General features: G+C 46.3%; 1 protein-coding gene across 2 annotated transcripts in view; it reads left to right on the plus strand.

Moving 5' to 3' along the window:
- The window catches only part of Fto (FTO alpha-ketoglutarate dependent dioxygenase), a 362,821-nt gene that overhangs the window by 215,322 nt on the left and 134,539 nt on the right, over positions 1–12,960 (plus strand). For both annotated transcript variants that reach the window (XM_059264553.1, XM_059264552.1), the window contains exon 8: positions 162–286. In XM_059264553.1, coding sequence (XP_059120536.1) covers positions 162–286 — 125 coding nt within the window. The remainder of the gene's footprint in view (positions 1–161; positions 287–12,960) is intronic.

Here is a 12,960-nt window from a genome sequence, read left to right on the forward strand (position 1 = left end):
ATATATGCTGGCCATTTTTGACCATCATTTACCGTATTGATTTGTTAGCAAGGGAACTGTAATAAAAAAGCCATTGATTTACTGTCCTTATTTGCTTATGGGCTTTTTTTTATTATTAATTTTTCACTTTTTCTTTCTCTTTTGGGGATCATTTCTTCTAGACAAATGCTGTGCTTCGTGAAGTTAAAGGAGAGGAGCTCCCTGTGGAACAAAGGAGTGAAATTCTGGCTGCCATCCTGGCCCCGCTCACCCTGCGCCAGAACCTGAGGAAAGAATGGCACGCCAGGTTTGTGCTGCTGGGAGGTGGGGTTCGTGTCCCTGCCCCGGCTTGGCTTGTCCCTCTCATTTGTGGGGCCATAGGAAAGAAGCGCACTGCAAACATTCTTTGCTGAAGTTGGCCCTCCTGCCCTTGGTAACCTCGTCTGTGACAATGGTGCCCGACGTCATCCCTATGTGTGCATGAGTTCTCTTCAAGTGTAACATTTAGCCTGCAGGTTTGCATCTTGAGCATAATGCAGCGGAAGTACCTGATGCCCAATGCCCTTTCTGATCAGCAGTCTGAAGACTGGCTTTGCTCTCCAGTTAGGCAGATGCCTGGGAGGTCCACCCAGTCCACTGTTACTGCAAGGGACAGACTGGAAGCAGTGTATCTATCGGTCTCATTTTAGGAACTGGCTGAGTAGAGATTCCTTTTGCTTCAGCCTGGTTTCTTTGTGCGTGGAGCTCCCTGTGACTGGAAAAGCTGTCACTGGTGGAAGGCTTGTGTAAGTCATCAGTTCTGACGGAATGTGCTTGCAGAGGAAGTCTAGGGTTATCTTGCTGAAAACAGTTGACGTCTGAGAGGTCAGAGCTGGCTCCTCCAAGTGCTGGGATTCTCTTCTGTGTGCATAGCTGGTAAAAATCCTGCACTCTCATCTGTCTCCACACAAGAGGGGAGGAATCAGATGATACTGTGTTTTGTTCATGGTTCTATTTGATGCCTAGAAATTCTATGTGCCTGGGAGTCAAAGAACAATTTTCTTGATAGCCATGGTACTCTCTAAAACCTCATACAGCAGAATTTACAATAATTGATAGCTTTACTAGTAATTATAATCATAAAAATAGATGTGTTTGAAAAGGGATGAGACATGAGCAGCATTTTCCAAGGAAGGCAGCATGAGCTATTGCTTCTCACTGGGTGTCAGAAAGCTGCTTCCTCAGGGGCTGCATGATCTCTGTCCAGTTCAGACTTGGGTTTAAGGGGAGGATCACAGTTTTCAGGATTACCCCTTTCTCACATTGTAGTCATAGTAAATGAGTTTTCAACAGCTGTGACAAAGGACCATTATTACATTTGTATTGTATTTTATTGAATGATGGACTATCCGCTTTAGGACACCAGAAAGGTTTCTTTCTCTCTTTTTGCCACCTTCTGTCTTCTCCCTAGTGCTACTTATGAGACAGAAAGGAGAGAAGAATGTGTCTCCTGTAGCCTCTCTCCCACACTGTCCCCTCTAAAGACAGCCCAGCCCAGCATGCACGCTCACCAGGGATGGCTGTCTTTTGTTGGATGCCTATAGTTTGTTAGCAGTAATTTCCTATGACATCAACTCATTAGACGGCATAGTGAGATGGCCTGTTTAAAAGGAGTCTGGCTTCAGCATTTCTGGCCCTTTACTGCTAACAGTTTAATCAGGAGCTGGAGCCAGTGCTGAAGTTGATGTAGTCTAGCATCTGAAACACAAATTCGCAAGTCCTTTGTGGTGGAGACGGAGGGAAGAAGGGGCTTAGCAGCTGACACTGAGCAGACCCTCTTAAAACCAAACACCTGAAAGAAAATTTCAAGAGGTCGATGTCCTGAGAGCTCCGAAGGCAGAGTGTCCTCAGAGTATTAAATAACCGCGCTCCTCCCCCAGCCTTCTGTACCCCATTTGATGTTCCCCATCTCGGTGCCCTATCTCAAAGCCTCATCCATGTGAGCCGGATAAACAGACGGCCACCACAGCCCTCTCTTTCCTCATCAAAGCACTGCCCGGCGTCTGGCACAGGCCGGGCCTCGCATGGCCATCCAGTGGGTGGTGGTAAAAGTTATAAAAACATCCCAGAAAGTGCTTTCCTTCCTTGCTGCCTGGGTTTTAAAGATGGGCTTATTGTGCGCTTTGGAATTACACGAAGAAAACAACAACAAAACAAAAACAAAAATCCGCTGTGTTTTAACAGAAAAAAGTTACACTCATCAGAGACCAAGCAGTCGATGACAGCATTTCACCGTCATCAAAGCTATCAAGGGACTAGTGAGATTAGATAATAGAATTTTTTTTCTTTAGAAAGTTGCATCCAGATGTCTCTAATTAACCTATAATACACATTGAACTGTACAACTTCGAGAACCTTGGGTCTGCCCACCACCCCCTGGCACATCTTCAGTGCCAGTCCACCATCGTAAGCCCTTTTCCTCAGCAGGTTTATCTGCCGTCATGTTCTCCAGGGAACATTTTCAGTGAAACTTGTAACTTGGTCATAAAATATGTGTCCCCCTCTCGGGCCAGGAGCGGAGCCATTGTCTGGGACTCCACATGTCTGAAACCAAAAGCATGTGTTCCCTGTGATTTAACTTGCTGAGCAGAGTGTCAGCTCTGCTGTGACTTGGGGTAACTGAGTTTGTCACAGTGTCACACAAGCCTGTGATTCTGGAGGCACATCTGAGCGCTGTTGGGCTTCCTTCCCCAAACTCGATAATCTTATAAACAGCCTTCTCCAAATAGGCTTATTAGGGCTGTCTATTCACATCCCCGGAGCTGAATGATCCAAAGTACATCAGGAGCACCGTGTGAATGCCGGGTAAGTGTTAACAGAAGTGGTACCGAATTTCTGAAGATTTGCCTTTGTTTATACAGTCCACTCTGCCTGATGGACAGCTTGTTATAGCTTTTAAAGAACTGGGCAAGCCCTCTGATCTGACCCCTTCTTGACCTCCGCAGCCCAGAGGTCAGTCTGCAGCTAATAAAATCCGAAGCTCTTAGGGTCTACTGTAGGAGCAGGCAGAAAAAGAGCAGCTGCAGGGACTGAGTACCCCAGGATCGGCTGCTTTGGGTCACTGTCTGATAATGAAAATGATTACCAAATTATATGGAAGTTTAACTGCAATAGTGAGAGAGAGGAGGGTGGAGCCCGGCGCATTAGGTTTGATAAATGAACTGTGAAGAGGCCCATCTGGCTCTCAACATCTTTTCTCCCCCTCTTTTCCTACCAAGGGGAAACATTTTAAAATAACAGCAGTACATATAGACTCAATGACCCATGCAAGGAGCTGGAATGGATTAAGATTTAATGGTGACAGGGGAAGGAATTATCATTTGAAAAGTCCACCAAAGAAAAGGTACAGTTCAGTGTCCGCGCCTGATTTGTTTTTCTAGAGAAAAATCTAAAAATCGGTGCCTTTGTTTATCTTATACACGTCGCCAGCACATCAGCTAGAGTGCTGAAAATGCTGAGGCACTGATGGCATAATTACCCATGTTTAGCTTCAGGGAGAGACAGGCCCCCTTTGCCTTGAGCATGTCAGAATGACTCTCAAACACTCTGTGTCTGCTTCCTTGCTCAGTTTCAGTGAGGAAGTTCAGGAAAATGCTTCACAAAACAAAACAAAAAAGGTGTCCATTTCAGCATAGGCCCTTCTGCGTGTTACGGCACCGGGTCTGTGCATGGCTCCTGGGCACTGTGTGCCGACTAAGACTTTGTAGTTTTTCTGGAAGAGATGCACTGTTTACCCAGTGAGCAAAGTGTAGTCCCCCAGCATTCATTCCACAAATGTGCAGTGCCCTGCATCCGGTGTGATTCCGGACACCATACAGCTCTGTTCTTTTCTGCAGAGATGAAGGGCACATCATGACTCTCTGCTTTCTGAGACTAGAATGGTTTCATTCAGTGAGCATCTGTTTGTATATTTTGTATGCTTAACTGTGTACAAACTACTGCACACATCGCTGTTCCTACGATGGCGTGCTGCTCTGCAGCCAGTTCCGGGCCTTCTCTGGGGATGCGATATCACAGGTTTCTAGAGAGGTGGTGGAAGGCAGTCAAGAGGAGTATGGGGCTGCTCTGTAACCTGCTCAGCAAAGAATGGCATCGTAGAGGTCTTTTTTTTTTAATAGTTTGTTTTTATTTTATATGCATTTGTATTTTGCATACATGTATGTCTGTGTGAGGGTGTCAGGTCCCCTAGAACTGAAGTTACAGAGTCATAAGCTGCCATGTGGGTGCTGGAAATTGAACCCAGGTCCTCTGGAAGAGCAGCTAGTGCTCTTAACCAGTGAACCATCTCTCCAGCCAACATCATAGAGGTCTTAAAAGACTAGTATTCTGTGGTGTTGAAGGCTCTGACTCTGAGCTATATTGTCTGCATAATAGAAGCCTCACCTAGACTGTAATTATATTGAAAATAGACACAAAACGCTTCTAAACATTACCCCAAACTAGCATATTTTTGGTTTTGACTTGACTGTGTGTTGGGGAGGGAGGAGTGGCAGGAAAAGATCTGGCTGACCGCACAGGGGGTACACCTGACAGTGAGCAGCACTGCCCACTGGCAGACAGTGCCTTAACTTGTTGCTGTCTGAGGAGCCAGCACAATAATAAGGGAAGAGCAGGGTCATTAGGGGACTTGAAAACTTGAGATACAATCCAAAGAGAATCAAATGTTGTATGATCTAAAAGTCAGCGTTGTGAAGTACACAGTGAGTGACTTTTGAAGTGTCTGCTCAAGGCTATCCAGTCCCCACACTGTCTCGTTGCCGTGTACTCCCTACCCAAAACAAAGCCTGTTATCTGGGAACAGCCACTTTAGGTTTTCCCTTCTCCCCACAGCCACTGGCAGCCACTAGTTTACTTTCTGTATCTAAAGATTTGCCTGTTATGAACAGTTTTGTAAACAGACACAAATTTGGCTTCCTCCGTTTAGCATAATTTCAGGGCTCATCCCTGTCATAATATGTAAGTACTTCATTCTATTTGGTGTTGAATAATATTCTACTATATGAATATGCCATATTTTATTTACCCAGGTATTAGCTGTTGGACATCTGGTTATTTACATTTGTAACTATTACAAATAATACACCTCTGAATATTCATGTGCATATTCTGGTTGGTTATGAAAAGGCATAGCATGGGTCTGGGACTGTAGTTCAGCAGTAGGCGTTCTTAACATGTGTAAGGCCCTGGATTCAGTCTCCCATAACATGCTCATGCATGCACATGGGTACACACACACACACACACACACACACACACACACACACACACACAGCTACTGAGCGATATTTCTCCTCTGTTGACTTGATTCAGTATTTATACTTGTTTCTCTAGCACAGGTTGAAAAGAATATTGTTGGCATCCTTGACACTTAGAACACCAGCAGCTGAGATTGTTGTAGCACTGAACAGTCTCCCATTGTAATAATACCCTGTCCCAGCAAGGGGGCTAGAAACTGTTCATGATGTGGGCCTGGCATCTGCCAAGGTCCCTGGCTCTCCGGCTGACTGAAAGAAATACTCCCCAGCCCATGCCTGTGTTTCTAAGTACTTTGCATTTCTTTTGGTGTTTCCTTAACCTTGCTGGGCTGGAACCTTGAACTTAGAGGGGAGGGGAGAGCCCTAATACTGGAAATGCATATGAGTTACTTCTCTGACCTTATCAAGGGTAGAATACTTGCAGCTGGAAGGAGGCAGGATCTTGAACGTAAAGCTTCGGACACAGGTTAGCTGGGGGAGAAGACATCAAGGGACTCTGCTAGCACCAGGACAAACACCATGGTCTCATTCTTGAGCCAGCCATTCATAATTTCCTGCCCTGGGTCAAAGAGAAGATGGTGCATCTGGAGGTTTGGTCAGGTCCTAAAGGCCTCTTGAAGGTCATGCCTCTGAGTAAGGTTTGGGTTCAGCCTAGGAGGGCCAGGCTGAGGCTGATGGGGCTTCTACAGTGGAAGAGACTATTAAATGCTGTATTACTTCCCAGCTGCAGGTGGGAGTGTTACAGTCCTAAGTTTTCCAGCTGCTCTGGCCAGCTACCTTGTCCTAGTTACCTGCTGCTGTCCTGAGCCTCGGTGACTTCCCATTTGGGCCACAACTCCTGTTCCAGTTGTGGTAACGATATGTGTCGTCACTAGCCCCAGGGGTGCCCTGGGAGACTGAGACAGTTACCTGCTGAGATAGACTGTGACCGCATCCCCTGACTATGTCTAATAGTGTCCTCCATGCTCCAGAGTGGCTGATTCTTTGGGCAGTTAGTTGGGCACTAGGAGTTTTAGCATGAGTTTGTACGCCACTGTCCTTTGCCATAGATGAATCTGTGGTCTGTGGGTACTGTCCGGGTGGCATGAGGAGACATGGCGGGGGTGGGGGTGGGGGGCGGCACTGGCCTACCAATCAGTGCATTGATTTTTTTTTTCTTCTTTAATGTGTCTGCTCTTCTTTAGTAATTACAGCCTCTGCTATCCTCTGTGTCTCTGAACCAGATCACTCCTTCCATAAAACCTGATAACTCTGTAAAACCCCCTGTGAATGTGCAGGGATTGAAACATTGTATGAATGTAGAGCGAGGACTAAATGAATGAAGAGCTGGGCTACCTTTGGTCCAAGATACAGCAGCTTATCTTCAGGTGGGCAGTGCTGTTATTGTTATTGCCATTGTTACTATCATTATTTGAACAGTTTTATAAGGACAGAAGCCAGTTGCCTTCTGCACATCTTGTTAATAGAGTCCACACGTGGGCTGGTAAGCTGGAGCTCTGTCAGGTTACTGATTGTGATTAGTTGTTGGCTGTTCTTATAGGCGGTGCTTCTTAGCTCTTTTGAGAAAATATTGATTCACACATTTATTTATTCAACAGATGTTTCTGGGGGCTGTTTCCCAAGGCCTGCCCCAGGCTTTGGAAACACAGCAGTGAACAGAACTGAAGAGGAGGCCTCTCTTCTGGAGTTTCTCTTCTAGTGTGTGGGTGCAGTGGATGGGTGCGGTGGTGGGTTAGCAGGCGATGTTTCCCCAGTGGAAGCCTGCATAGTGTGTCTGTAAAATGTGAAGAGCTGACTAGGGGGGAAAGGGGAAAAAAAAATGTGAAGAGCTGAGTGAAGAACGCCCAACAGAACTGAACCAGAGCTGTCCGTTCAGGTTAAAGATAGCACACTGTCCTGTCTGATCTTCCTCATAAATGGTCCCTGTGATAACTCTTGCCTTTGTAGTTGGAAAGGCTCACGTCTGTCAGTTCCCCACAGAACACCAGTATCTCCAGGAGCACCAGCCTCGGGATTCCACATTAATTGCCCCTTTGATTGCCTGCTCCCTGGCTCCAAGTTACTTTACCAGACATTTGCCACTTTTAAAGCCTTCACTTTAAGAAAGACTTAAATTCAGTCCAAGTGTTGTATTGGGAAATCCCCTTAAGAGAGAACTTGAAAAGCCACACCTGTGCCATCGATGTTGGGATTATGGGTGACAATGCACTCTCCTGTGTCTATGGTTGTTATTGTTGCTGTGACTGATGTCAGTCACATGTAGGTTCTGCAAATATTTATTGAGTTCCGAGCTGCTACTAGGTGCTATCCTAGGTCCTGGGGCAATAGTGATGAGTAACAGTTGATTAGGAGAACTGGATTATGTAACATAGAACAATAAATACTCAGAAAGAGACTGAGTCATGATTTCATGGAAACCCAGGTCCCAGGGAAGGAAGATGGAGGCTCTGCTTAGGTGAGTCACAGGAAATCGGCCTCTAAGGATTACCCTTCCTCTGCTGAGATGTGCTGGCTGCTGGTGGGTAGAAAAACTGCCTGTTTTTGAGAATAAGATGGAGGAAAAAGAAAACCATAAATGATGTGGGTCCTTGGATAGAGTCTTTGCTACCCTCTCTCAAGAGATTTCTTGTTCTCAATTTTGAATGTGGAACAAAGTAGTTTTTTTTATAGAACAAATTGTAGTAATATGTCATAGTGGTTGTCTATGTAGATTATGAGTCATATTGTCTGGGTTTGAATCTTGGCTCCATAATCTTCCATAACTCTAGGGAAGGTACAATTGAAGTCTGTAACTAAACAAGTTACTTAACTCTCTCTGAACCTCTATTCTCCTGTTTGCTGGGGTGGGGTGGGGTGGGGTAGGGTGTGGGGAGGTGGTAATGGTGGACCTGATGCACAGGGTTGACTTAAGTGAGTATTTGTAAAACACCTAGGACAAGTGCCTGACACACTAAGTATTCGTTAAAACCATCATCACGTCATCATCATCTTGTGGTTTGAAGGAGAATGGCCCCCATACCTTCATGTATTTGAATGTCTCATTCCAAGTTGGTAGGTTGTTTAGGAAGGATTAGGAGGTGTGGCTTTGTTAGAGAAGGTGTATCACTGGGGATTTCAAAAGCCCATGCCAGGCCCCCAGTCTCTCTCTCTCTCTCCATCTCTCTCTCTCTCTCTCTCTCTCTCTCTCTCTCTCTCTCTCTCTCCTCCCTCCCTCCCTCCCTCCCTCCCTCCCTCTCCCTCCTCCTTGAGGATCAAATGTAAGCTCTAAGTTACTGCTCCAGCACCATGCCTACCTGCCTGTTGCTATGCTTCCTGCCATGTTGATCTGGACTAACCCTCTGAAACTGTAAGCAAGTCCCCCCTCCCCCCAGTTAAATGCTGTCTCTTGTAAGTTTCCTTGGTCGTGGTGTCTTCTCACAGCAGTAGAACAGTGACTAAGATATTTCAAAAGAACAAAGTGAAGAATGAACTCGGCCCCTCTTTCAAACTGTCCTCTCCTTTGACAAAGTGTCCTGATGCAAAATCCTGCCCTCATAATGGAGGCTTGATGCTGCTGAAGGGGTGGAGAGAGAGAGGAAGTCTAAGCTGGGCTAGTCCTGGTCTGGGCTTGTGATAGACACTGTCACCTCGAATTGACAGGTGTAGGTCTGGGATCCAGGTTGGATCCTATTAGCAACTGGCCATAGGTATCTAGGCAGTTCACAGACAGGTTGGATTTTTTTCAACTTCACCTAAAACAATGTCTTGATCCACAAGACCCTCAAGGCAGATGTCATCTTCCAGCTCTGACAAAAGATTCTAGAGCGCAGCAAACTTGGGCATGGCTTTCTTTATTTTTGTCTTGAAATCTGGGATGGAAACAATGTTAGCAATAGTAGCAGCTAGCACTAGTTGAGAAGGAAGTGCCAGGCAGAGTTTTCAGTGCTCTCTATGATGAGAAGACAGGATAGGATACAGAGCACCTCGCCCAAGGCAACAGCTAGGCTGTAGTAGAGATGAAACTTAAGCCAGCATGCCCAGCTCAGCTGCTAGGAGCACCATGACCAAGCTTTGTCAGCCACTCACATGGCTTAGTGTGTTGACTTCAGTCTCACAGAACAGGACTTCCAGTCCTTGCAGATCTTTCCCAGTGTGGAGATAAGCAATCGTGTATCTCTAAATACATATTTCCTCTACTACCTGAACACACCTCGCCTTCCAGCCGTGAAAGCATCTCTCCATAAGGCAGCTGTCTGCAGCCCATGCTGTATGAATCTCACTGCCATTAATCTTGGAGAGTTTCTGCCTTTTATAGCTGTGTTGTTTCTTTTATATTGATTAGAATCTTTTCAGAAGGTAGGGGTGAGGAGGAAGATGAGAACATCAAAGTTTAGCCTCCAAGAATCTGTACATCCTCCAGGTCAAGTAATTTTGGGGCTGTGTTAATCAAGGCTGACTTGAGCAGGTGCCCTAAGGTGAAAGGGTAGTGATTTATCTGCTCTCTCACGGGTTAGTCATCAGCTGTACAGTATGTTTATATCCAGGAAACAATTTACTACATGTGAAGAATAGTAATTTTATTCTATCTCAGGGGTGTCCCCAGTGTATTTTACAAATTTACTCTATAATGAATATTCCAGGTTATAGATAAAAGTTTAACTGGCTTTGGGTTTAGAAGGGACTGGGGGAGGGGAGGAGAACAGTATTGTTGGCCTGTAGGGGACACTGTTGCATCATTTATCAGAACTTTCCAATATCTTGTCCTGGGACAAAAACACAAATCAAAAAGTAAAAATCAGGCCAACCACCTTAAAAGTGCTCCTTAAAGTCATTTGGTGCTCCCAGTGTGTTTGGTGTGGTCATGGTTTCTCAAGTGGTGGTCAGGCAGTTCGGGCCTCAGGCACAGACAGGAATCGCTTGCCAAGTCAGAAAAAATGCAGTGATTGGCATGACTTCTGATTAGCCTCCTCTGTCTTCACCCCTGCACTTTGTAATTTAATAAACCTTCCTGTTCAGTCGATCACCTTTGCTGGTTCCTGAGCTATGCCTGAGCTGTGGCAGAGATTCCATTCTGTGGTCTTCCGAGGGTATACCTCGAGTCCTGGGAGGACGACTTTTTTAGAACTTTGATTCTCTACTTTTTATGTTTCCTTTTCTTTACTGGCAAAGATACTTTTTGTTTTGTTTTAAAATGCAGTCATGTTTTCATGGAAGGCTCCCCCGTGAGGCTTGGCCTGAGCTCTAAGTACATTGCCTAGCTCCCCGATAGCTCCAAGTTTGGTGCCCTTTTGGGCTGTGGACCCACCCACGTGCCCCATGGTTTTGCCAACAAACCCTGTAGCTCCTTCCTTGCCCAGCTCTGGCTTTTTCTGTCCCTGGATCTGAGGTCTGCAAGGTGACTATGATGGTGCCTCCAAGAAGGCAGAGCATGGGCTGTGCTGGGTGTGTGCACGGCCATCACCACACTGCTAGCTTCCCGCGGCAGAGCCTGGGCTTTGCTGGGTGTGTGCACGGCCATCACCACACTGCTAGCTTCCTGCGTCCCCCAGTCTCACCATCAATTATACCATGTGTTTCGGCCAGTTGGTGTTACCCCCCCAGTGTTAATTATAACCTACAAGACTGTTAGAGTTAATTTTATGGCAAGCATATTGTCTCTTCAAGGCTCCAGAGCAGCTCATAAATTATCTTGAAGGTAAAATGTAACTTGGGGAACCAGTTATGAAAATTCCATCCATCTCGCTTAGGAGCCGCAGCTGCCGCCGTCAGCTGCCTCGCTGCTGCCTTGTGAAGGAATTATGGTGGGTCAAGTTTAAGAGGGTAGGCCCGGGCTGTCATGGAGGAGGAAGGCTGTCCTGGCCCTGTCAGACAAGTGCCTTCTGCCAATCCCTGGTGGTTTCACTTTGGAGGCAGGCGGAGGCAGGCAGCGCAGGTGGACAGTCCCCAAGCTGTCTGTACTCATTACTTTACAGAAACTTTCAGGTAGGCAGGACCAGAGACCTTTCCTCCTTCCTCTCTGTTGTCATGATGTTAGGCATCATCTGCAAAGTGTGGGGGAGATAACGTTATACTAACCTGAGCTTGGTCCAGGAGCCTGGGCAAGCACTGAGGAGGAGTCTCCCAGGGCCAGCCCCCTCCAACAGCCCCTTGCTGGCCTCCCACATGGTGATTTCTATCTTACAGAAGCCCTAGGCTTGAGTGAGCATTTTATTTGTGGTTGTTATTTTTCATATAATCTGATAAAGTGAGATTTCACTGTGAACATACTCTAAAATTACCTACTAAGTAAATTAGCATGTTATCTTATTGGGATAATAACCACACTCCTTTTCTGTTTCCTCACACGAAGTTGAAGCTTTACATTTCAGCCCCCGGGGTTTAGCATTATTATTTTTAATGACTGAACACAAGTCTTTCATTTAGCTTGTTTGTATAGTCACTGTAAATGATCTTTCTGCTGCCGGTTCTCCATTTGCCATTGTGCATGTTATGCCAGCTTTTAAAGCTTTGAGGGGGCCTCTGAGAGTTGGGAGCTGTGTTAAGCAAGGCGTCTTCCAGCAGCACTGGAAACGGGCTGTGGCCCAAACGTCAGATAGGATGTGTTAGGAAGGTATGCCGGTGCAGAGAAACCCAAGTGTGGGTTGAGTGGGGTGTACAAACACTGCTGTGGCTGGCACGTGAGAGCTCTCATCAATGTCAAGTAACAGCCACTCCCAGGCTGCTGCTGTCACTGTCCCCCTGCATGTTTCTGGGTACTTCGATTGCGTTCACGTATCCACCAGCTTCTGTGGTAGCAGCACCTAAGACCTGTACCTGAGTTCTGTAAATAAACTAAGGGGACCTGGCTTGGAGGGTTAGCAGGGCTTACACAGAGGTAAAATGCTGCCCAAGGAGGCCCTGGGCTTTATGGAGGACGTGTGTGAGCTCTTGCTGACCAGGCATGAGAGTTAGATGTTTGCATTTTCCTGTCATTGCTAATTCACTAGCAAACCCAACTGTCCTGTCTGCAGGCCTGGCAGTGACTGAGATGGATGAAGCCATAGAGGTGGGGTTGAGTGGGGGTAAGTGGTGGACTTCACCCTACATCTGAAGTGGGCCCTGTTCAGCCCTGCAAGGAAGACAGGATCTGCATTCCTGGGTCTTCCCCAGTTTCAAGGGGAAAAATCAGGCCATGTGTATATGCTTAAGGGGTCTACCAACTATTGAAATGTTAACAACCAGTTCAAATATTTGTAGTTATTATTCATGCTAATTAAAAACATATCTGAAGCTGGTTGGTATGGGTATGTTTCTGATACAGAATGGGCATCCTCACTGCTTTGAATTATAGGTTTCCTCCACTGGCAGTGGACTCCAACCAGACTAGAGCAGTGTGTGTGTGTGTGTGTGTGTGTGTGTGTGTGTGTGTGTGTGTGTATGATTGTGTGATTGTTTTGCCTTTATTTGGGCAGTGTTTCATCTTCCCTTTGCCAGAGAAAGGATATGAAAGCTTTCAAATGTGAATGAGATGTGGATGGTACTCGTCATCACGTTAAAAATAGTGTCTGCAAAATGTCGGTGGGTTCAACTCTGATGGAGGGTTTGGTCCTGGAAAAGAAGGGCTGGGACCTTGCTGCCAGCGAATGACCATTTCTCCTGTTATGATCTGGAGCCCCTGTCCTGTCCCCAGCTCCTGGGTGGAGGATCGGGCTGCTTTCCTCAAGTAAAC

The sequence above is a fragment of the Peromyscus eremicus genome, chromosome 5 (genome assembly GCF_949786415.1).
Source record: "Peromyscus eremicus chromosome 5, PerEre_H2_v1, whole genome shotgun sequence".
In the NCBI taxonomy this organism is placed as follows: domain Eukaryota; kingdom Metazoa; phylum Chordata; class Mammalia; order Rodentia; family Cricetidae; genus Peromyscus; species Peromyscus eremicus.